The sequence below is a fragment of the Sphaeramia orbicularis genome, chromosome 4 (assembly GCF_902148855.1).
Source record: "Sphaeramia orbicularis chromosome 4, fSphaOr1.1, whole genome shotgun sequence".
Classification (NCBI taxonomy): domain Eukaryota; kingdom Metazoa; phylum Chordata; class Actinopteri; order Kurtiformes; family Apogonidae; genus Sphaeramia; species Sphaeramia orbicularis.
This window is the reverse complement of record NC_043960.1, coordinates 46798975-46823912: the sequence shown is the minus strand read 5'-3', so window position 1 is coordinate 46823912 and position 24938 is coordinate 46798975. Positions and strand designations below refer to the sequence as shown.

General features: G+C 38.3%; 2 protein-coding genes across 3 annotated transcripts in view; both read left to right on the top strand.

Annotated features, from left to right (window-relative positions):
• Positions 1-336: 336 nt before the first annotated feature.
• Positions 337-8749, top strand: calr (calreticulin). The gene is made up of 9 exons (XM_030131559.1): positions 337-620; positions 1530-1631; positions 3071-3274; positions 4491-4585; positions 5257-5466; positions 5635-5748; positions 5893-6036; positions 7234-7326; positions 7498-8749. The coding sequence occupies exons 1-9, from the start codon at positions 527-529 to the stop codon at positions 7720-7722; spliced, it is 1281 nt and encodes a 426-aa protein (XP_029987419.1). The 5' UTR covers positions 337-526; the 3' UTR covers positions 7723-8749.
• A 1015-nt stretch (positions 8750-9764) lies between these two features.
• eps15 (epidermal growth factor receptor pathway substrate 15) overlaps positions 9765-24938 on the top strand; it is a 39997-nt gene continuing 24823 nt past the window's right edge. For both annotated transcript variants that reach the window (XM_030131558.1, XM_030131557.1), the window contains exons 1-13: positions 9765-9854; positions 12080-12121; positions 12917-13006; positions 13089-13136; positions 13226-13321; positions 13561-13623; positions 16142-16267; positions 16537-16596; positions 17877-18107; positions 18388-18533; positions 19651-19807; positions 20332-20414; positions 23880-23952. In XM_030131558.1, coding sequence (XP_029987418.1) covers positions 9801-9854; positions 12080-12121; positions 12917-13006; positions 13089-13136; positions 13226-13321; positions 13561-13623; positions 16142-16267; positions 16537-16596; positions 17877-18107; positions 18388-18533; positions 19651-19807; positions 20332-20414; positions 23880-23952 — 1269 coding nt within the window. In that variant the 5' untranslated portion in view covers positions 9765-9800. The remainder of the gene's footprint in view (positions 9855-12079; positions 12122-12916; positions 13007-13088; positions 13137-13225; positions 13322-13560; positions 13624-16141; positions 16268-16536; positions 16597-17876; positions 18108-18387; positions 18534-19650; positions 19808-20331; positions 20415-23879; positions 23953-24938) is intronic.

Genomic DNA, 24938 nt, shown 5'->3' with positions numbered 1-24938 from the left:
CAACACTGTCAGGGATGAACAAATGACAACAACAAAAAACATATATAGAAAACTACATATATTGCAAAACAGGCTATGATTTTATATAATAAAGTAAAACAAAATATATTGCTGTCAGTTAATGTTTTTAGATTGAATACATATACATCTGTTGCCAGATCTCCTTATATGATTCATCCACAGCACACAACCCTTCTTTGGGCGTGTACCAAGCATACGCGTGGTCTGCGCCGATTGGTCCATAACCCCTGTTCGTCAGGATACTCACAGTCGATTGGCTGATATTAGGAATGCTTCCTTGTTGAGGTCCGGAGCCGGCAGCCAATCAGATTCAGACATCTGTTCCGAGCCGAGAGGAGAGACCCGGCGGCGTCTCAGCGGTTTTCACTGTAACATTAACATTTACTGTATGAGACACACGACGGCTGGACCACAGCTGCCGTGAGGAGTCCGCTCTACACAGGGCTTTATCCGTATTCACAGTGAGTGTGTCCGTGTGTGTTTTGTCGGGGTTCGGCTCGTCGTAATGACCGCCCTGTCGCTGTTGTTGGTGGCTGTGTCCGCCGCGTCGGTTCTGTCCGAGTCCACGGTGTTTTACCGAGAACAGTTTGAAGATGGAGGTGAGCCCTTCAGCACCACAGTCTACATTTATCACATACAGTATTTTGTTTTGGTGTGTCTGCACATTTATTATTATTGTTGTTAATTCTGTATTTAATTAGTGCGTGAGTTGTCTTCTCTTGGCTTTAACTGCAGTTGATGATGGTTTTACCTCCATTCATTCAGCTATCTGTGTTAATAAATGTCCTATTGAACTGCATGGACACCACACATCTTTTGACCCCTTTGCCTGTGTTCCTCAACCATCCCAATCCCCTGCCTATTTCCCCCTCGCCTCCTCCCGCACCCCGCCCATTTCCCACCCAGGCCATTCACTGTTACCCTCCCCTTAAAAGCCAGCTGCTCCTTTATCACAACAAGCTAGAGCTGAAGCTATTGATTATTTTTGTAATCGACTAATCTGTTGATTATTTTCTTAAATTCGATTTGACTAAATAATTATATGAATGGGGGAAAATTTCTCAAAAGGTGAAAGACATGCCTGAAAATGACAAACAACTTGTCCTTTATTCCTGAACCACCTGAAACAACAACAAAAAGTATAAAAGTATATACGAAAAACATATACTTAATACAATGATAATAATGATAAATAATAATATAATGTGCACTGCAGTCTTGAACAAATTTGTATCCAACTTACTTACCAACATACAACTTTGTGTTGACCCTGGCATTATCTATGACACAATAAGTGTCCATGTGAAACAACAGTGGAACCAATGGTTAGCAGCAGCCAAATTAAAGAAACAAAGCTTCGAATCAGGAAAATTGGAATAGAATAATGTAATCAATTTGAGTCATTCACCTTTCACCTGCGAAGATGGATCAACACAGGTGGATTATTAACGTGTGTGATGGTCTTCATGCTGATTGTCCAACTGACCCTTTAAACCCTGTTTATGCAGATGCTTGGCAGAGTCGTTGGGTGGAATCCAAGCACAAGTCTGACTACGGCAAGTTTGTCCTGACTGCGGGGAAGTTTTATGGTGATGCAGAGAAAGACAAGGGTGAGTGGAAGGCAGTCATTTCATCTACTGTTGAACTGTTGTTTCATTGCAGGGTGGTCATCTCCTGCAAGATAGCTCAGGTTATGCTGTGGGTGTGTATCATTAGGTTGTTTAAATAACTCAGACTTTTCAATGACAAGGTACTTGTTTTGGATCTTAATGTTAGTCTTCTTTGCAGCATCAGCATCTTTTTTTGTCACGAGTTCTATATTTTACATCATAATTTCCACTGTAAAACATCCTCATCAATTCAGTGTAGGTTAGATGCATCTTCTGGTTTTTCCAACATGTTGGTATTTGGAGAAGTTGGAGCAGATACCTTGTCTTAAATTGCAGCTGCTGTGCTTACTTTGACGAAAAATAATAGCTTAAAAGGTTAAAAAAAAAATTGCACCTGACTTGATTTTTTATATTGGTTTGATCTCAGGCTGAATGTCATATAATTAGATTAATTAGATTAAACTGACAAAGTTTGTGCTTTCTTAAAATCTTGAAAAATGCCAAAGTCACAAAATTGGAAATAGTGCTTCCCTTGCAGACTCTTCAAATGAAGAAATGATTTACTTGTTGTACAATATATTCAAAGTTAATATGTTTCTGTAGTCATTGCTTCTCAGTGGTGCTTTTATAATGCACACTGACCCCGCTGCTAATGTTGTTTTCTTGCTATTCTTGTTGTTTTAATAATATTAAGATTCATGTTTGATAGTTGTCATGAGGAAAACTATTTTAAATCTTGTTTTGTTTTGTTTTTTTAATTAAAGTTGGAAGAAAAACAACTTTAAAACATGGCCATAGCACTGGAGGAAATCAAGATTCAGACAGATCACTCAGTTCCACATTGATTGATGAATTACATTGAAATTGATGTTCATTCATATCAGTTTATTACTTATTACAATTTCTCATAAAACAAAAGTTAATTTCATTTTAAGATGACTTTTAAGTTAATGTTACTTCATTTTAAAAGTGAATGATGTGTTTAAAATGTCACTTTTTTGGGAGAAGTTCAGGGATTATACCAGCCAATTAATGAGTTATTGTTATTAAATCGACTTTTAAAGATCCACTACCAGTTGAGCTCTAATCCATGTGATAATAGAGGCTATTGGGTAAAAATATAAATGAAATACTCCTCTTAATGCTGCTTAACGTGTACTAAAACTTTACCAACCTATTCTTAATGACTTTCTTTTAATATAATCTACCCATTTTAATGTAAGTCTCACCCATTCACTGGTTATTTAAGTGGGAACTGTGTCTCTGAGTTGTTCCATTATTCAGTGTTTATGGAGCATCTCCAGTGTTTCTCTGTTCATGACCTCATCACAGCTCTGTCTGTCTGTCAAAGCCACACATTCAGACTGAGCTGTACAGTTTAATAGAAACAACATGGGTGCGAACTCAGAAATCTAAGCCAATACTTTGTTTGCCTGCAGGTCTTCAGACGAGCCAAGATGCCCGATTCTACGCAATGTCGTCCCGTTTCAGTGACTTCAGCAACCAGGGTCAACCTCTGGTGATCCAGTTCACCGTCAAACATGAGCAGAGCATCGATTGTGGTGGCGGTTACATTAAACTGTTCCCCTCCAGCCTCAACCAGGAGGATATGCACGGAGACTCCACCTACAATATTATGTTTGGTAAGGATGGATGTTTGCTCTACAGGCAGAAGAAGTCTTTATCCTGCATCATTCTAGAGCAATCACAATGCTGATCATTTTTAACCTCCTAAGACCCAGGAAATGTCAGCAAAGTACAAGTTTTTTGGGTTTTTTTTTATTAATTAAGTGCCTATATTGGAAACATCATGATGCAACAGTTTTTTCAGATGCAGTTTTTAAAATTTTTATGGAATGTCCTTTGTGGTGGACAGTTTTCTTTTCTTTTTTTTTGCTTAAAGTTGTGAAACTCTTGTCCACAAATGTGGATAGAAAACCCATAGCTGGGTCTTATGAGGTTAAGACTGATTTGCTGCAAAAGCTGAATATGACTTTGTCCTTTTTCTTTTGAGTGTGATGATGAACACTCAAACAAAACTGCAGACATTGAGTCATAACTGCGCTAAACACTAGAGGCTCACCAGTGGTAGATTTATAAAGGCTCTAATAATGTTTCAAACAAGACAAATCCTAGAGCTCATCCACCTATGTTGCTGCACCCCAGTAAGACATAAAAAAAACCCCACAAATAAAAATAACTTCAACAATTTAATATTTTGAATATTTATAGGTGTGATCTTATTTAATTTTTTAAGCTAATATTAACATAAAAGTCAGTAATTCCACAGGAGAAGTCAGATGTCAAGTCCCATCTGTACTGTCTAACATACTACAGTTCTACTTATGTAAATATGAATGTCGCCGATAGAGTTGTATTACTTGCTATTATTATTACTATGATTTTTTGTTTTTTTAATATTGTTTGTCTTTTGCTATGTCTTTATGCGTGCGCTTTTTTCTCGCACTTTATCCTGTTGCTACCTTGATCAGTGAATTTCCCTGTTGTGGGATCAATAAAGTTTCATCTAATCATATTGGAATCATATTGGCTCTGTTAATGGCTTATAAAATCAGAACAGATTCATCATTCTATTTTTTAGACACAATGTCGGCCAGTTCTGCAGACAACTGGATCAAGTCTAGTTCGAGAGTATAAGAAAAATTCAGTTCCCTCATTTTTGGACAAGGCTTAATCCATGTCTGAAACTGGATGATCGTATGTTTATTGTTAAGGTATTGGGGACTTAAAAAAGTGGGTACATTTGGACTTTTTTCAGTTTTTGCTTTATTTGCACTTAACTGTATTAGTTTCTCCTCCTATTTTTAATGATTTATATGTGTACTTTTACTTGTTCAGGTCCAGATATTTGCGGTCCTGGCACAAAGAAAGTACATGTTATCTTCAACTACAAAGGCAAGAACCATCTTATTAACAAGGACATCAGATGCAAGGTAATGCACTGAGGCATTATTCATGTTTATATATACTAATGAGTTTTGTTGTATTAAAAGTCCAGTGTGTAAACTTTAAGGGGATGTAGGAGGATTGAACTTCAGATATTGAAGAAAAAATTTGAATTGTCTATTCAGTATGTATATGTGTATAATCACAGGAAAATTAGAATTGTGGCATTTTCATTACCTTAGAATGAGTTATTTATATCTGAAGAGGAAGTGGCTTCTCTTCCAGAGTTGGCCATGATGCTCAGTCACTGAACAGACTTCCTCTTTCTTCTCCTTTTAAATGTTTTATTCTATTTATGTAGTGGGTTATATTCAGTGAGATGCAGGTCTAAGTCAAAACAAGGGGAGAAATAAGGTGGGGTATTTTGTTGGTTGCAGTTTGCCTCTTCACCATGAGATGTCACTAAATATTTTAATAAATATCTGAGCTTTTACCTGGTAAAGCTATGTCTTAACTGTGAATGATCCTGCTGCATGACAGATTTGGTACCCATGTTGATAATTGATTATTCCACAACTCTGTTATAATTGCAGAGAAAAATGACTGTTTGTGTATCATACAGACACTGCATGTGAATCACTTGCAAAGAAACACATTGAAATGTTAAAGGATCTTATACAGCCATTCCAGTTGTGAGCATGTGTTTTGTGTTGTGCAGGACGATGAATACACCCATCTTTACACACTGATCGTCAACCCTGACAACACCTATGAGGTCAAAATTGACAATAAGAAGGTGGAGTTTGGCAGCCTGGAGGAAGACTGGGACTTCTTACCTCCAAAAAAAATTAAGGATCCTGAAGCCAAAAAACCTGAGGACTGGGATGACAGGGAGAAGATCCCAGACCCAGATGATAAGAAACCAGAGGTCAGTCTGCTTGAGCTGTCTAGACTTTCTTTTACCGCACAATCCTATTTATTAATCTTCTTTAACAGATGTCAGTTTCTGTTTTTAAAAAATTCCTACATTTGTGTTACTAAAATGTCTGTATTCTGCCTTTGAGAAATCATTTTTGTGCTTGAATAATTGTGGTAGGACTGGGACAAGCCTGAGAACATCCCAGACCCTGATGCTAAGAAGCCTGATGATTGGGATGAAGAGATGGATGGCGAGTGGGAGCCACCTATGGTCACCAACCCTGATTACAAGGTAAACGGCAAACATTTATATCCCTTAATGTTACACACCTGGTATGCCAGTGTCAGGTGCAGATAATACTGATGGACGTATTCCAGGTGAGCAGTTTGCAATTCATTTACATCCTGGTCTGTTTACCTGTTCACTCTACCACAGGGCGAGTGGAAGCCCAGAGAGATCGACAACCCCGCCTACAAGGGCAAATGGATCCACCCTGAGACTGACAACCCAGAGTACACAGCTGACTCCGAGATCTACAAATATGACAGCATTGGAGTTATCGGACTGGACTTGTGGCAGGTGGGATACTCCATTTCATCAATAGTTATCTGTTTAGTGGGCTTACAAACTAGCAACACTTATGGATATTCCTTTGACAGCAACAATTCACATAGGCATTGTTAGATTTAAAAAGAATGCATATGCAATGTACTCATGATTTATGGTGAATTTGTGCACCTATTTAATTAGACTTTTAACAAACATTAATACAGCCATAAAGTGTATAAAAGCATGACAGAACAAGTATTTGGATAATGGCCAAACACAATCTTTGACATGAAGTAGAACATAAGCAAACAAACAGTAGTGCAGGTAAAGAGGACAGCAACAAACAACTAAAACCAATGGCAACTGAAAAAAATGACAGATTTGTCTTTGTTGAATTTTGAGTTTTGCTCTAGTGTTGACCTGTACTATCACGTAGAAACTATTTCACTAGTACACTGTCACTACTGCACCCCAAACATTGATTTTTACATATATAAAATTAATTGTTAAATGTAATGATTTAATTTACAAAAATGAATTAACTAAATTCCAAATCATTACATTTAAATTGCCAGGTTTGTTTTTATAGCCAACTCATTGAGACAGTGTCTTTAGTTGTTCCTCACAATATGACCGCACACTGGAAACATTGTACAGGAGGATATTTCCTACACCTTTCTCCTTTATATCTAAGTTTCTGCGTGTGTTTGTCACTGCTTGACGCACGGCTGCATTATCAATAAGAATACAGTCATATTTGGAATATCAATTATATCACAAAAGGCTGAACTTTAAAGGTCCAGATTTAGGAAGATGTAGTTTTCTTTACAGAAATTGTACAAAATAAACACAATCACTATCTGGTGATATTTCTTCTGCTAACTTACATTAAGTTAGAGTTGTTTTAAACAGTGTAAACTATCATTTCTTTGATAACCAGTCCACCAGGCCCAGATCTCGATATTCCCAACAGTAATTGCTGTATGACTTAACCAAACTTTGCAACCCTGCTTGAGGAATATGAATCTAGTGGAATAAACAGTTTGGGTTTGATTATCGATTCCAAACCTTAGGGCTTCTGTGTGTGTGTGTGTGTGTGTGTGTGTGTGTGTGTTGAAGCATGTCTACATGTGTGTTCCAGTTAAAGTCTGTCTTTTGTCCGAAACATTTGATTGTTCACCTATAACTAACAGTAATACGTGTTAACATGTTGATGCTTCTTTGCAGGTGAAGTCAGGGACAATCTTTGACAACTTCCTGATCACCAATGATCCAAACCTGGCAGAGGAAGTGGGCAATGACACATGGGACAAAACCAGGGTAAGCTGATGTTTTGGTCTTAGTTTGAAGCTGTAGACATGTCTGTACACCGCTCTCATAGCTTTTTGTGGATAGATATAATCTTAATGGTAGAGCCCCCTGAGACTTCATTTAAGCTGCAGCTGAATTTTGTATTGATGACGTTCTAATCAATTGCTTGACTTTGCTCAGGATGCAGAGAAGAAGATGAAGGAGAGTCAAGAGGAAGAGGAGCGAAAGAAACGTGAGGAGGAGGACAAGAAGAGGAGAGAAGAAGCAAAGGAGGAAGAAGAGGAAGAGGAGGATGAGGAGAAAGATGAGGACGAGGATGAAGAAGAGGAGGAGGAGCATGAAGAGGAAGAGGAGGAGGAGGAGGAAGATGAAGGCACAGACTCTAAACTGAAGGATGAGTTATAAAATCCACAGAGGAACTTCCAAGAGAGAAACCTAACTGAGGTGATGGACACCAAGGGGGGTGGGGTTCTACATTTGTTTGTTTACAAAACCAGGAAATGTGTGAAAAGGGCAATTATTATGTTTTCTGTTATTATTATTGTTATTATTATTATTATTATTATTATTATTACATTATTATTATTATTATTATTATTATTATTATTATTATATTAAACTATAACTAGTAATAGGAAGTTCATTACAAAAATGTTATCATGAATGTGAAGACCACAAATTCTAAAAGTACCAACTGATGTTTGTGTTTTGTAAAAATCTTGGGTTTTAAGTATAATGTTGTGATGGCATGAAAGCTGTTGGTATATGAATAATACCTTAACAATGCTTTGTTTACCTCATGTGTTTTGTTTGTTTTATTAATCTGTGTCACATGTCTTTTTTCTGGTCTTTTAAAAATATTCATGTCTCTAAATCTTTCTCTGGTCCTCAATCTCTAGGGATTTGATGGCATCTTATACTGTGTCGTTATATCTTAACCTGTCTACTTGGAACAAAGCTTAATGACATGGAGACAAGAGTGCGTCAGTGACATATATTTAACCGCCTGTTGAATTAAAGCCACCGTTGCCCATAGGATGGTACATAAAAGTTCTCTGAGATAAAACTCTTTGCATAGTTTTGTACTGTATAGTTAACACTTTTTCACTTCAATGCACATACTGTAGTCTTGAGTCTGAAAACTCTCTAGTCAAACTCAGATGTTAAGAGCACTCCAGTAGCAGAAAAACCTCCACTGATTTAGCCATTATCAACTTGAGTCATAACTGGTGTACATTCCTCATTTCTGATACCGACATCGCTGCACTGCTGTTCCCCAAAACACTGTCCCAACCAACTGGAAGATGACCCTTTTGTAACGACACATTTTGTACTAATGGTAGTAAGTGAAGTGGATGATTTTCAGGTCGCTGTGTACTAAAACAGACAGGTATCTGTCAATAAAAACAACCAGAAGAAAATCAGCAAAATTCTATTCTCAGTCTTTTTTTTTACTCAGAAAGTGACCGATTGTGTTCTTTTATGTGGAGATGAGCTATTTAAACTGTTTTTCTGCCATTTAACACATAGTGTTATTTCTCTATCCTATCTCCACTGTAGAAAGTGAGACTTGATTGAATTATAACTTAATAAATCAATACAACATTTTAAATGGACACAAAGTAGATTTCTATTGAATAAACTTTAATGATGAAAGTAATGAAATTGGTTAATTTTACTTTTAACCACTGCATCCCATTATCTGTGAGTTTCCACCTGAATTTTAACAATCTAATTTTAATGTTTGATGTTTGAAACTAATAACTTTTAGGGGTTCTTTGATTAATTTAAAATAACTCTTGAAAAACTAATGCTGGGTTTCCATGCTTTGCATTCATTTATTATTTATTTATATTTCTCTAAACCTTGTGAGCAATATGAGGTGCTATGGGTGGAAATAAAAGGGTGTCAGTGACTAAAATAAGAAACGAATGAAACAATATTCCTTAAATGGTTAATATTATTTAATAAAACTAAATAAATCTAAGAACTGTTTTTAGACCTTTAGAATGACTAAAATCTATTCCTATTTTTGTGAAATATTTTCTAAATCTAACTATATTTTTCAGCTAATCATGTATGTTTTAGGATGTGTAAAATACAGAGACCAAACTTTGTTATGGGGATCATAAAGTTAGTAAACCTTTAACCTTATGGACAATAGAATAGAACATATTATCATTGTACCTAAAAAATACTCAATGAGATTTCTATCTGTCTGTCTGTCTGTCCGTACGCACGTACGTACTTGCAACATAAAATGCAGCATCCAAGGCAGTGTGCGTTGCCTTGTCTGTCCACTGGTGTCCAGACTGTCCTTTGTCCTTGTGTGTAGTATCCCGGGCTGTTATTGGCTGTTATTTGTTTGAAAAAATCCTCATCTTGCTGCGCTAGTCCAGTGCCGGGTTCCTGTGTGAGTCCCGGTCCTGCTGATCCAGTGCCGGGTTTTCCAGCAGCCTCTGCCTGTGTCTGGCAGCAGCAGCATGAAGGCAGTGGGAAACAGAAACACTATGGCTGCCACTCTGTCTCTTACTCAGGTAACACTGTCTTACAACTCAAATCTAACGACATAAAACCTCCTATGTCCTCTGCCTATCCTGCAACGAGGTATTTTAACAGCATTAGGGGACCTGGGCTCGAAGGGCCGCGGGCTTTCCTCGGTCGTCGTCCTTCTTTTTGGAAGTTTAGTCCTGCTGTGACTGGGAAAAGTTTCTGCCTAATCTCTTTGGGGACTGCGTAAGGGCGTAGCTAGCTAGCTAGCTTGCTAGCTAACAGCTAGTTTGTGTAAAGTGTTGGGATGTTTTATGGCCGCTTTGACACGTCCTTGATAAGCCTTGTAAGGTTTCCTGTGTTATTTTGGTTGGCGGTCTTTGTAAGTATGTTTGGCCGCAGGCGGGTTGGTCCATGTCTGGGAGATGCGGAGAACAGCTCCATGTGAGCTGCTGTTGTGGATCCACTGTCATTTTCCTTTGCTTCAGGAGCTTTGCTAACATTGTTTTCCGCTGTGAAAACACTAGTTTCAGTTCCTTCGTACGTTGTACGCTGCCTCTGTCTTGTGTAGCCTGTTATCTGGCGAGGGTGGCTGACCAACCTGTTTACCACTATTATAAGTCATAAATAGATTTCACTGACTGAGTTTGTGCCCTTTCCTTATGACCTTACTGAGGTGATCTCGAATTTTCGTAAAACATTACCCTCTACTTACTCTGTGTTTTGTCGACTAAACACAGCAGATAGAACTATCAGTCGTCTTGCAACACAATTCAACTAGTAAGAGGAAGTGGACTTGAGCAGCCACTACAGTGTGTGTCACTGAGTAGCTGTATTTAATGTGTGGAAATGTGTTTGTTAGCAGAGTAAATTAGTTATTTAGCAAGTACCAATGAGAGGCTTCAGTCCCAGACCTGTTACTCGAGCCACTGTTGCCTCAAACAACAGACACGAGCTGTCTGTATGTATATCTGTCTCCACAACCTCTGACATCTGTGCCTTCATGCTCTGTCAGGCAGAAATGCTTATTTGAAGTGAAACCACACCACCGCATAATCCTCTCTCACAGTTTTGTGTTGCCGGTGACATTACTGTGTTTATCATCACTAGGTAGATTAGGGAACTGAAATTTCTAGAGCAAACTGGACTGACCTGTGGGCTCCTGTACAGTTGTATGTCTTGCTCTCTGATGCAGTTTTTGTGTGGGCTTAGCTGGGCAGTGATTGAGGGATATTTTTTTCAATGCTCAATTAAAGAGACACCCGTACAATGACCACTGTGTTACAACCGCCAACAGTTCCAGGCACACTATTGTCTGTCACAGAAAAAAGTTGCACTGGCCAGCCACTGAAAGATAAGTGTGTGGACAGTTATCTCACCATAAATTGGCAGTTGACGAAGCTGAAAGTATTACTAAGCTGATCTCAGGCAGGGTTTTACTCTTTTTTTTTTTCTTTTTTTTTTTCCATAACTGATTTCTGAAACGAGAAGAAACTAAAGCAGTCAACCATGAGTATCCTCCTGGTTTGTTGCACATTAGTGAGTGATTTGTGAATGTCTTAGTTGAGATACTGCAAGGCTCCATTATCACTGGATAAAATGCCACTACCCAGCTGATTCACAGCCCAAACAGTTACTGTCTACTCCTTTCCGCCTTCACTGCACCTGTCCATGTAGAAGCCCAACACATTTTCAGCTATACCAAGTACAGGAAATGCTGATCCTTTTCCTGTTCAGTTCAACTGTGAAGGATCCATTCTATTACAGAGGAAAGGGGGTGTTGTTTAAGGAGGATATGACAAGCGATGTCTGTGGAGTAACAGCTTGTTGTTGACTCCTGAAAATATTTCTGCTGAAGGCAGAAACATCTCACAAACCAGACCATCTTCATCTGTTTGGCAGAAGAGATCTGTGTCTGACTCATACTCAACTTGATCGTATGGTGTAAAGGCAGAAATATTAACTGAGAGACTGTGCTAGAGAATAACACTGACTCATTTATTTGTGAATGGGACAACGTAATAACAGTGATGCCTGACGCTGTCATACAAACCTATTCCTCCTGCAGGTTAAACTTCATTAACTTATGCTGTAACTCATGATCACAGTTAAATACTCATAATGTGTCTTTTGTATGCCTTTTTTTTAAAAAAAATCTTAATCTGAACGGTGATTTAATATCATAGTGACTCATTTATCTGCCAGATGTGTGGAGTCATTGCCAACTGTAACAACATTGTTTTTAATGTACAATTCTTGTCTTTATCACCAGCTTTCCAGTGGAAATCCCATCTATGACAAATATTATAGACAGGTATGAAAACATTCCTGCATGTTTCATTTATTTCTGTTTTTTAAACTTAGGATCTTTTTTTAACCTAACAATGCTTAGTGAATAAAGCAGAATTAAAGAGAACCATTATTCAACCTGGTTCCCTCTTCTCAGTTGTAAGGATGCATTTTTTTCATAGTTTCTTGAGTTTTCAGAATTCCCTTTCAACAATTACTCAAGAAAATAATTTCTAAAGTAAAAATGGTCGATTATGTTAAATACATAGAAGTTTCACCCCATCTCAGTATGATTTTTTTGCTCAAGAGCAGAGACTAAAAACACATAGAGAAATCTGGTGAAAACATGTCCGCTTGTAGGTTAAGATTACTGAGGCCTTTCAGTAGATTCTGTAGCTGTGTTAATATGTAAACTGTAGTGTGGCATAGATTTCTTTTCTGTGCTATCAGTGTCAGTGTGTGTCCAGTAAAGGAAGAACCTCTATGAATTAATAATGTTGCCTTTGCCCAACATGTCAGGGGAGCTCAGTAAAGGCCTCATCAAACAGATGCCACACAGGCTCATAGACTGAGGAAGTAGCTTTGGTTTATTGTCAGTATTGATTTAAATGACTCAGAGAAAACCCCTCAGTTACAGATCAGGTCTCACTGATTTCACTTGTTCTTTGTTTCACTCTCATTTGCTATTAACAAGTAAATACACTTAAGATTCAACCTGTGTTTATTTTGTGTTGTCCTGGAACTGGTAAAGGAGTATTTACAGCGTTTGTATCATAAATAGAATAAGCTTTACTGATGTGTCTGTAATGTTTTTGTGCAGGTCGATCCAACAGGCAGTGGGCGGGTGGCAGCGGCTGATGCAGCTTTGTTTCTAAAGAGGTCAGGTTTAGCTGACCTGGTCCTGGGGAAGGTGAGCTCAGGTGTTGTATTTTGTTGTATTTGTTTGCTTTTATGATGGTAGAAATAACTGTGTAAACTGTTTGTGTGTGTAGATTTGGGATTTAGCTGACTCAGAACGTAAAGGCTCTCTCAACAAACAGGTATATGAACATTATGAAGAACATTATTCAAAGGCACCATGTGCATGTTACCATTCGGTTTAATATCACTCAACCTCTGTTCCCTCTAGCAATTCTTTATAGCCTTGCGGTTGGTGGCCTGTGCTCAGAATGGCCTGGAGGTGGCACTCAAGAGCCTTAATGTGGCTGTTCCTCCCCCCAAATTTGTGAGTCTGCTGTTGTACAATAAATACTCAGTACAGTATGTGAAATGTTGATGTGGGGTTAGGACTGTGAATAAGGCTAAATGATGGTGCTTAATTTGTCGTAATATTACAAGTGTTGGTTTTAGCAAAGAAATGTACAGATGTTTAAACAAAAAGTTTAAAGTTGTTTCTGTCATTTAACCTGAATATATTCAGATGAATGCATTGTTATCAGTTAATTCATTTTTGTTTATTTCCAGCATGACACAAGCAGTCCATTATTAGCAGGGGGAGTAGCAGCTGATATTCCCTGGGTTGTCAAGGTGAGGCCTTTGTTTTTTGTTTTGTTTTTTTAGAGATCTACACTGCCTAAGAGTGACTGTAAGAACATAATATGTTAGATGCATATCTGCACACATGGAACAGTGCATTAAAAGTGAAGAAATTCAAGTTGAAGTGTGATTTCACCTTGTACTAAGAACAACAGCTCACATATATTGAACCCTATGGGGATCTGACAGGTAAGGTTTTTTTTTACTGCTATAAAACATAAATGTCATTGTAAGGGTGAACTATAATTGGAGTATTGTTGTTGTACAGTCTGTTCCTACAAGACACTGAAACCCTGAAGGGGTTTTCAAACTAACTGTAGTTTCCAGGCATGAAGAGCAACCCTTCATTGTATGTTATTGCATTAAATTATCTGATTGTAGAAGCCGTTTTGGGAGGCGAGAGAATCCTATGGTTCTGACTGACAGAAGCAGACACCTACTGAAGGGCAGCTGGGCCACACACCTCTAATTACACTGATACAGGGACATTGATAGTGATGTTTAATACTGATTTCATGATGTAGAGCTACATTACACATACTTTGTGTCTAGACACAAATGGGTCCCAAACCGGCAGAATAAAAGGCAAATAATGTTACACTACAGGCAGGAATCACTGTATTTTGTTAGCCTGAATCTGAAAACATTAAAGGCTCATTTCTGTTATTGTTGGATTAAGGTGAAAGGAAAATGCAAAGAAAAGTTTTGTAAATGTTGCCTGGTTTGGGGTAGAGGATTGCTTAAAATTAAACAACCTGGACAGATTTAGTATCAAAACAAGTCCAAGCATGTTTACTGCCTTGACAGTAAAAGTAAATCAGTTGTGTTCATTTGTTTTTATCTTTTTATTTTGTTAGTGACTGCTGTTTTTGAATACTAGTTCATATTACTTGGTAGTTGTATCTGAGATTAACATTCCCTCTTTTACAGTGCAAACTATGCAGTGAAAGTCTGTAAAACATGTAGGTTTTAAGAAAATTGACTATGTAATTAGCAAATTTTGGTCATTAAAAACAACTAATTTCTCATGTGGGTTTTGAGCTGGAAAGGTTTGGGAACCCCTGATGTAGCATAATCTCAAATATTTACTTTATCAAGATGATACATAGGGAAGTGGTATCTTTACCCAGATTTACCAGCATGGATGTGCCTTGTGACAGTTATTTCATATATTTTAGTTTACAGATCAAAAACCTTGTCATTGTATTTCTTTTGCCGGGTTTCCACTATGTGGAACTGGCTCGGCTTGACTTGACTCGGTTACCAGGTCCTATTCCTGGAGACCGTTTCCATTACAGGATACTACCGACTTTACAGTAACTGGACGTAGCGATGCAGCACGTTACTTCCGTGTCGTCTGCTCAGACTTGCTGATAAACTTGCTCGTTGCGTGTTGTCTTGTCAAGCTCATGCTGAATTTTTACATCTGAACTACCTCGACAAACCATGGTGTAGTTTTGCGGGCTGTTATCATGTGGATTAACCTACCGCTATAGTTACTGTAAACTTGCGCATCTGTTTTTTGTAAAATGGCGGGTCACAGAGACAACTCTCTGACCAATCAGTGGTCTGCAGTGTTTATACGTCACGTTTTAGTATCTGGTCTCCAGTCCTGGAACCTCGGCAGAGGTGATACCAGAAAACTAGTACCGGGTACCAGATTCCAGGTTTTTGCATTTCATAATGAAAGCGCAAAAAGGTTTAGTCAAGCCAATACCACGTAGTGGAAATGTGTCATTTGAGTGGTCCTTCATGATATGTATGCACCCTCCTCGCAGGGGTTTGTTTTACAGTGTATACATGTAAAGTGTGTAAAAAATCAAGTCATTCAACATCCATTAGTACTGCCAATCAAATTTGACAAGCAAGTGTTTGCATTTACATGTTGGTGTAAACATGTTATTTCTTTAACACACACTCACTTCAATTAGAAATGGAGTACTGTGTAAAAGTCCTGATCCAACATTAGGTTTGTTGGTTTATTAAAGTTCTAATGTCCACACATATGCATTTGTCAGTGTCTGTATTAGATCCAATCTGGATATATGTGAAGTATGAACAGCAGAAAAAACTACAGTTTCAGGTTAAAAACAGCTTCTATAAACCACAGTGGTCGTATTTAGTGTGACCTCCCTTTGTATTTAACATGTTTTAACCCTTTTAGTCAGACTATGAGATTTATTGCATTAATTTTCTAATGTTTCATACCAGGTTTCATTCAACACGTCAGATGTCTCTAAGTGTTAGTGCTGCTTCTTTTCTTGGGGCCAGAGGTCACACTAAATAGTGACTTTTTAATCTTTACAACATATTTAGCTGAGTTTTTTGTATGTCTTTTAAGGTTGTGCACATATTTCCTGTGTTTTCTTGTTGTATCTGAAGAAAAGAGAATTAAAAGTGTATGATCATTTCAACCCTGCACACTTAAATTAACCATTTACTCCTGTTTCTGATGTTTCTTATTAGTACAATCATGACGATCGCAAACTTTTTGCTGTGCTTTTTGCAGCCGGAGGAGAAAATGAAGTTTGATTCCATCTTTGACAGTTTGGGTCCAGTAGGGGGGATGCTAACAGGAGAAAAAGTGAAGCCCGTCCTGTTGAACTCCAAACTGCCGGTCGACATCCTGGGCAGGGTATGGTAACAACTATGCTAAATGCACAAATAAACATGGCAAATAAGTGTAAAAAGTGACAGATTATAAATGGAGACTGTTAGATATGTCATATTTAACCCTCTAAATATCACCAATGAAACAACACAATGCAGAATATAAGAAAGAAGGTATAGAACATGAAAGTAGAGAAGTGTGAACTGTTACCGACTCAGCTCTGTCATGTACATACAGTACACTGGTATGTGTCCTGGTTTCATAAATGGTTAACATTAATGTCTCTGTTGAAGGTGTGGGAGCTCAGTGACCTTGACAGAGACGGCATGTTGGACAAGGATGAATTTTCTGTGGTAAGAAATGAGGAAATATTACACACAGAGAGAAACACACTGGCTCCACTTGAATTCTGTTGTTATTTTCAGTTTTTGCTGTTTCTGTATTAATATTATATTTTCCTGTTCGTGGTGTATAATAAACTATCAGACAAGAACAGGAATGAAACACAGATGCTTAACTCTTGTACTTAAGTAGTGGTTTCAGGTAATTGATACTTTAAATGAGAATTTGTATTTCTTTTAATTCCTAGATTTTATCACAAATATCACTACTTTCTAGTCCTTACGTTTTCCCAACAGTTTCTTTAGTTTTTATTCATTGTAATTTTATTCAGCATATGTTTGCACTGTTTTACAATATCTGGATTTCTACGAAATGGATTGCACATTAATGTGTAAAAAAAGATGAACCCTTGGTGTATCCATTGGCTCATATTACACATGGAACCACAGCATAATTACACAAAAACAATTGCAAATACATAAGTGAAAAACAGAGAGTCAAGGGCGACATCATGGAGAAAAGATAATGTTTTCATGTCATCGTCTTGTTTTTGGTACTGTTACTGACCCTGAAAACTGATTTACACTTTGGAATGAAGTTAATGGTCATTATTTTCAGTCTGTTGTTTGATTTGAAGTTAAAATGGTTCAATAATTTCCATCTTATATTAATTAATAAATTTTAGTGTAGTAAATAAGATGAATCATTGCTTTTACTTTTTTAAGATTAGTATTCATACTTCTGCATGAGTCCTACAAACTCAGACCGATCTCCACACTTCATTAGCTTGGTGCCAGTTCTGTAAATGGGTCTGGACCCCCACGGTGGTTCTGGAATAGGCATAAAAGTTCACTGGCTTGTTTGGCTGCTACTTGTGCAGTGCTGAGCTCAGGATTCTGCAGCAGTGAATTTACAAAATAGTCAGGAGAGAACACGTACTCATGAGGACACATGTAGTGGTATTAAAATAAATGAATTTTTGCCATAGTAAGTAGTTCAGAAAGACAGAACTTGTTTGGATGGTTGTGCCCAGATAGTGGAAGACGGAGAATGATGGTCCTGTCACTGTGCGACAGAAATACTTACCCAGACTACATCTGCATGCATCCAGAAACAGATTTGAAAGTTTCTATTCACTGTTTTTCTTTTTCTTCCTGCTCATGTAATGAATGAAGCTCATGGACATTGTGAGGAGGGTTTCTTTGAAGACAGCCTGACTTCAGGTTGGTTTATGGGAACCGTCTATATTATTCTGTTATTGATGTGTTTTTGTGTGTTGTACCCTCCTCAGGCCATGTATCTGGTGTACAGAGCTCTGGAGGGGGAGCCCGTCCCCATGTCCCTACCACCTCCCCTGGTTCCGTCCTCCAAGAGGAAAAAGCCCTCAGTGCCTCCTGTGATGCCCCTGCTACCATCACCCCCCTCCGTCAAAGACAGTCGCTCCTCCCACGCCGGCTCTAAGACCATGCCCCACCCCCCTAAACCTGCCCCAGCTCCTGTCCCAACACCAGCGTCCATCCCTGTGAGTACAGGACCTCCACCCCCCCTCCACAGTACCCAACCAAACCTTCTGCTTTGTGTTTTCACTGTTACAACATAGCTGTAGAGACAGACAGATAAGATGATTTCAAACTGGCTGGTTCAGTGTGTGTTCCAAAAGAACAAGACAAACGAGAGGGTGAGTGTGAAGGTAGGTGAGCTTTGACTGGTATTTACTGAGCTGTAGGTTTGACTGAAATCCACTTACATTTACACAAACACACTAACAGATCAGTGTCTCTCTTATTGCTTGTCTTCTTCAGTGGGTGGTGTCTCCAGCAGACAAAGCTAAATATGATGAGCTGTTCAACAAGACCGATGGGGACATGGACGGACTGGTGTCTGGACCTGAAGTCAGAGACATTTTCCTCAAGACTGGGCTTCCATCAGCCACACTCGCTCGCATCTGGTACGTAGGAAGATCCCATCTGTCTGCCTTCGATACTCTGCTCTAACGCACTTAGGCTCAGTTTTGTAATTTATTGTGAAGCCTGAAGTGCAACCGTGTGGTTATATCACACCTACAGCACTGTGCAAAAGTCGCTTTGCTGTTGCTGCTCTTTGCTGGCTTGTAAATGAGCATAGAATTTGTAATTTTCCCTGAGTCTATTCAAAGACATCAAGAGAATACAAGAAATGCATTCAGGTTATTAAACACACACAGAAATCAAAAATTGGCAGTTTCTTGGTACCTTTTCTTTTTGTACCAAATCAGTTTCCAGCCAGAATGAGCTGTTTTATGTCCTGTATGTAATGCATTATTGAAACTTTTTACCTCATTACTAGTTCTAAATTGCCCTTCTCCCAACTAGGGCTGCATGATCTGGTAAGAAAAAACTAATAAGAAAAGTCATATTGCGATTACTGTTTTGGGCAATGTTGAAAATCAAGTTAATCCGTTTTTATGAAAATGCACGGATTAAAGACCGTTTTGAAGTGTATAAAGTTTTTCCAACTCGAACATGCCATCTTAAACTAATAACTTTTTAAACATGTCTTTGACATAAAGTTTGCAATTCGTAGTGTAGGCACTGTCAATGAATAAAAACCATCAGCAGACACGCTGGATCTATAAGTTATCCTCTTCTATTACGTAACTGCACAGGCTGACTTTGATATTGTGATTCGATTAACTGTGCGGCATCCAGCTTTTGTTTTGGAGTTGGTAGAATGGAAAAACCTTTAATAGCTCATTGTGGCAATGAAAACCAATACAACATAAGACGTTGTAATATGTCATTTCAACAGATCTTGACTGTACTAAAAGCTGTAACTGTCATGTACCATGTATTATTGGAGCAGGTCCAGAATGGGCTTCGTCATCTGACCTCCACAACAGACTTTCACATCATATTGATCTGTATCTTCACATGTGTGTTGAGCTTCTGCCATGTTGTGACTGTCCTGTGCATTTATTTCAATAACTACTGAACATGGCACTGTGTCAGGAAATCAGAAACAGTCGCCGCCTGAGGTGAAAATCATTCATCTCTTATGTAAAACCTCACGTCTGTCTGTGCTCACAGGGAGCTATGTGACATTGGAGACATCGGGAAACTGACCCGAGAACAGTTTGCTTTGGCTCTTCATCTAATTCATCAGAAGCTGACGAAAGGCCTGGACCCTCCGCAGAGCCTCTCCCCAGAGATGATCCCCCCCTCCGACAGGCAAAATATAAAACAGGTGGGTCACACCGGGCAGCCGGCAAATCCACAAATAAATATGGATTGGGTATGCATCCCAAATAATAATGAGAGTAACTGAGAGCAGCAACAGGAACAAGACCAATCCTAGCAGAATGATACAAATAGAGGCTGAATTAAAGGTTTTAAGAAATATTTTATTTATTGAACAATCCTGATAGATTTGGAGTATATGCACATGCACTAAATTCCACTATCATTGCAAATATGACAATACTCGCATGTTTGGAATATGAGTGCTTTGATTAATTTCATTTCATTTTCATTTGTCTTATTGTCAATTTACTGTCATTTGGGTAACAGACAAAGATCCTCTGTGTATTCACCAATCTCACATGTCTTTTCTTACCAAACACAAAAACGTACTTCATATTGTTGTTGATTTTGTTTGTTTGGATATATGTCATTCATAGCCTAATGCAGAGTCATTGGTGCAGAGCTTCATCTACCATTGTGACTTTATTTCTACATTTAACATTTTAACTGCTGTCTCTTCACCTCCAGAACAATGCAGCCAACCTGGCAGCCGATTTCTCTGCCATTAAAGAGCTGGATTCTCTCAGTAATGAGATTGTTGAACTACAAAGGTAAGGTTTATTCTCAAAATCATGAATAGATCTGTAAGGCATTGTTTTTGTTTGAGGTACAACCGGTTATTAATGAAAAGGATGGAAGGAAGGAAGGATGACTCTGTAGCATAGCATGTAGCACACTTTCATACAGACTGACTTTGAAATGTGTCCTAGCAAATTCATGACTACCATATTACTCAAAGCCTACTGAAAGTTTTTAAGGTAGAATCCTTTCCTGCCTACTGCTCTGCATTTGTAGACAATGAATCTTGAAACACTCAAATTATGTGCATAAATTTCAGATTATGTGAAGTGTCAATATTCAGTATCCTCCAGGAAAAAAAAAGTGCTGTTTTGCACTTTGGCACCTGTAATATATCTGTAGAAAAATTAGTGACATAAACAGAAGACCCTTTAATCCATCTCTGAGAAAGACCATGGACAAATGTGTTCTAGATCACTTCCTAAAGTGCCCTGAGTGTGTTCACACCTTTCATCAGAGCTGAAAACTTACAGTCCAGTTACTGTGGGTGGATGGTAATGCCAGGTCAGAACAGGGCTTTATTGATGGATATAGAGAGGAGAGGAAACTAAGGAAGTAGGAAAAGTAAAGGCTTGTACAATATAAACACACTCAGCTAAAATAATGTTTGAAAACATATCCACGGAGCAGTTAGCTGGTGATTTACAGAGGGAATTAACCTTTTAGAATAAATGATTGTATTGGAAAAAGATAAACACTCCCTGATGGCAACAAAGGTCACTTGAAAATGTTAATATTAAACAATAAAACTCTTTCATCAAGTATTATATAAGTATTGGAGATCACTTACACCCAGGCACAGCAGCTTCAGGGAAAGTAAGGAAAATAAATAACGGTTTCTGTTTTTGTTGTGAGTTATCAAACAGCAGATGGTGTTAGTATGTATCTGCTGTCTGACAAACAGAATTTGCGATATAGTCTTTACAGTATTTTTATTAACCGTATCTAGTTTATTCACTCCAAGGAAAAGCCTTTAGACTCTGTTTCTTAGTTTGACATAGTGGAAAGACTTAAAACATGTCAGTACTTCTAACAGGATATGTTTGATTTCAGATTTTATTGCAAGAAATAATCTGTAGTTATGGATTTTTTCCCACACTTTATTGAATTTAGGTTTCTTACTAATGAAAGCTGAGAGCAAGAAGTGAGAAAGTAGTCCCCCCCCACAGTGTGGTATACCTGCCAGACAGATGTGTATATGGTACATGCTAACTGTTCAAGGTAGAATGAGGAGATAATATGAAGAGAAGTGGGAAGTAGAGCTGGTCTTCAGCCGATTCAGAGGTGGAGGAAAAGCTTGAAAAGATGATTCATGTTTGTCAGTGCTGCAGAATGTGGCAGCAACCATCTGCTCGGTGAGGGTGATGGGGAAGAAAACGCTGCTTGAGTTGACTTAGTTTAGTGATGAAAGATTTATCAAGGGAATTATGCCTTTTGATGTGAGACAGCGTAAAAATAGATGCTGTGGTTTAATGTTGCTCTGTAGTATTTTTGGTCACTGTTGAAATTAAATGAGATACTAGATAGACTTGTTTTTTTTCTGCCAGCAAGAGCAATAATTTCTTACCATAGTTTTGATCATAGTACAGTTCTTTTGTTAGGGTGTAATTATTCCCTAAATCCACAGTTCAAATCAGACCCACAAAGTTTTTTGGTAATTTTTTTAATAGAAGATTTGTCGCTCATTGTTAAAGAATATTGCACTGGAAATATAATCTGAAATGCAACTTGTATCATTTAGAAATATAAAAATTTGCACTTTTACTTTTCTTGTTGCATCTATTTTATGTTAATTGTGTTAAACCTTAAAAGTTCTGTTTAATTTGTCTTGTACATCTTTTTCATATCGCTGGTCCAATGGCACTTTGTTTATTTAAAGGTGCGGGAGACTTTCGTGACCAATTTTTCATAAAATCTGTCAAACCTCAGTCATAGCCTAAGTATCACAAATCTGTAAGTCTTTCTGTGATTAATCACCTGAATCTCTTGCATTACAGTGAACAATTTCGGGTATCTTCGAAATTTTGTTGTGACATGCATTGTGGGAAAGGGAGGCTTGCGCAGCCACTTGACAGCAGCACCGCGCAGCCATGTGATATTATATGGATGAAACAAACATGACGCAGCAACGGCTGAAACGTGGAAACGGCTGGAGGAATATGCATAGAGGGAAGGGAGCTCTTGCCGTTTCCGCGTTGTGTCTGTTCCAGCTGCCGCTGTCAGGCGGCTGTGCGAGCCTTCGCTTCCCACAATGCACGTCGAGACAAAATTCCGAAGATGTCTGAGTTACCTCCCGGCTCTATTTGTAAACACATGGTTTGTTTATGGTGGATGGCACTTCGAAATTGTTCACCGTGATGCAAGAGATTCAGGTGAGTAATCACAGAAAGACTTACAGATTCATGATACTTAGGCTATGACTGAGGTTTGACAGATTTGCTGAAAATTGGTCATCAAAGTCTCCTGCACCTTTAAGCAAAACAAAATCACCAAATCTGAGATGTGTTGTTTTTGTGTCATTTCATGATACATGTTAATTTCCTCTTGTTACATTTGTTGTGTGAGATATTCATTGATAAATATACCATGAGATCATCTTTTCTAATTGTTCAAATCAGTTTTTAACTTGGAAGTGATGCATATCATAATTCTGCCCAAAAACTATTAAAACTGAAGTATTGTGAAAATGTAAGACCTAGTACAGACATTTGACTTAAAATGTTTTTGAAATCATAGATATTTAAATTGCAGATACCTGAAAAGTGTACTTAAGTAAAATAAAGTATTTGTATGCCCTACTTTTGGATTTTAATAACAAAATGGACTGAAAATGGGGGAAATACATTTACCACAGCTCAATGATGGCAGCTTTTCCTTGGAAGCCGTTTGCCTCTAATAGATTTATCGCTGTAGATATTAATAACACAATACAAACATGTATGGAAAAAGTACTTTTCCATCCCCTCTCTTTCCTGGTCTGCCTGGGTGGATAAAGAAGTGAAGTAGAGAGGATGAGCATACGGGAAGTGCAAATGATAGATGCTGTAGGTTGGCTCATCATCACTCGTCCCCCCTCCCTCTCTTCCTCGCTTTGTCCTTAAGGCGGCCATCTGCTTCTCGCTCCTCTTATCCCACACATCAGACTGAGCCGAGCACATGCTCGCATCCACCAACGACACCAGCCCAACGCATCTGCAGCCTCGTTCTCCCAGAAAACAGATAACAGCTCCACACAGACACACACCAGACTTGACCCACAGGCGTTACTGCTGCTCTCTGCTGTGAAGTTCTGGTTTCAGGACGGGGATCATGGGTATTCAGGGAGACGAGGTGGTGGCAGTTCAGGGAAGCTGGCTGAACGTGGGGAGGTTGGGAGGTCTGGGTCTACCTGCTCTTGCCTGGGTCGCTAAACGCTGTCTTTTGTGCTGGACCCCCAGGGAGAAGAGCTCCGTGGAAGAGGAGATCAAGGAGAAAGAGGAGGCCATCAGACAAAGGAGCAGCGAAGTACAGGTAAGACTTGGCTGTGTGTAGACATCTAGCACAGAGAAGAGACAAAATACACTATGGACCATGAAATTTTTTTTTTTTTTTTTTTTCCATTTTCAGATTGAAATCTATTAATCTGCATGTCATGATGCTGTCAGTATCAGTAGAAAGTGCCTTCAATAGTGACCCATGGCTGATTAAAAACCACACTTGAAATTTTTTCCTTTTTTAAGGTTTTAAGTTTCAGATTCGTCTTGTATATCCTACATCTATGATTTGTGTATATTAGGAGTTCATCACTTTTTGAAATTACTTATTACATATTTAAAAATCAACACTGGTGCATGTGTTTGGTATGCATTCACACAGATAAACAAAGTCTGTTTTTACTGGAATTTACTGACATTGTTCGTCTGCTCTGATATCAAGGCTCACCACTCACAGGAAACTAAAAAAATACAAAAATGCCTCTTGCTGTAGCTGTCGTTGATAACATCCATCTCACCATCTTTTGCCTGGATGTTTTTTTTAAATGCATGTAATCATCCTTTTTCCCCAGTCAAGGACTATGGAGCCTGGGGGCTTGATACAGTCTGGATATTCAGTTAAAGAGCAAACTGAATCCTTCAAGAAATGATGAAATGGATGACATGCATGACAGCTGCAGTAAAGAACATTTTTACTGGTATTTACTGTAATTTATACTCACTGTAAATAGTGAGACTTGACAGCACTATCAGAACCGGGAAATAATGTCAGTAGATTTGAGTAAAATAGACATTTATGGGGTTATGGCAGTTCCTTGGTTATCTAGGAATCTGGTGTGAATTTGGCTAATGACTTAAGACATCAACCAAATAATCAGCTATGAGCTTTTCCCTGCTCCAAACTGTTGTTAACGATATCAGCCTTTAAGAATGCAGTCAGTCTGACCTGTAGGCAGTAAAGTGCCACATTACATGTTATGATTCAGTCTATCATAATACAGTAATACAGTTGATCTGTACATT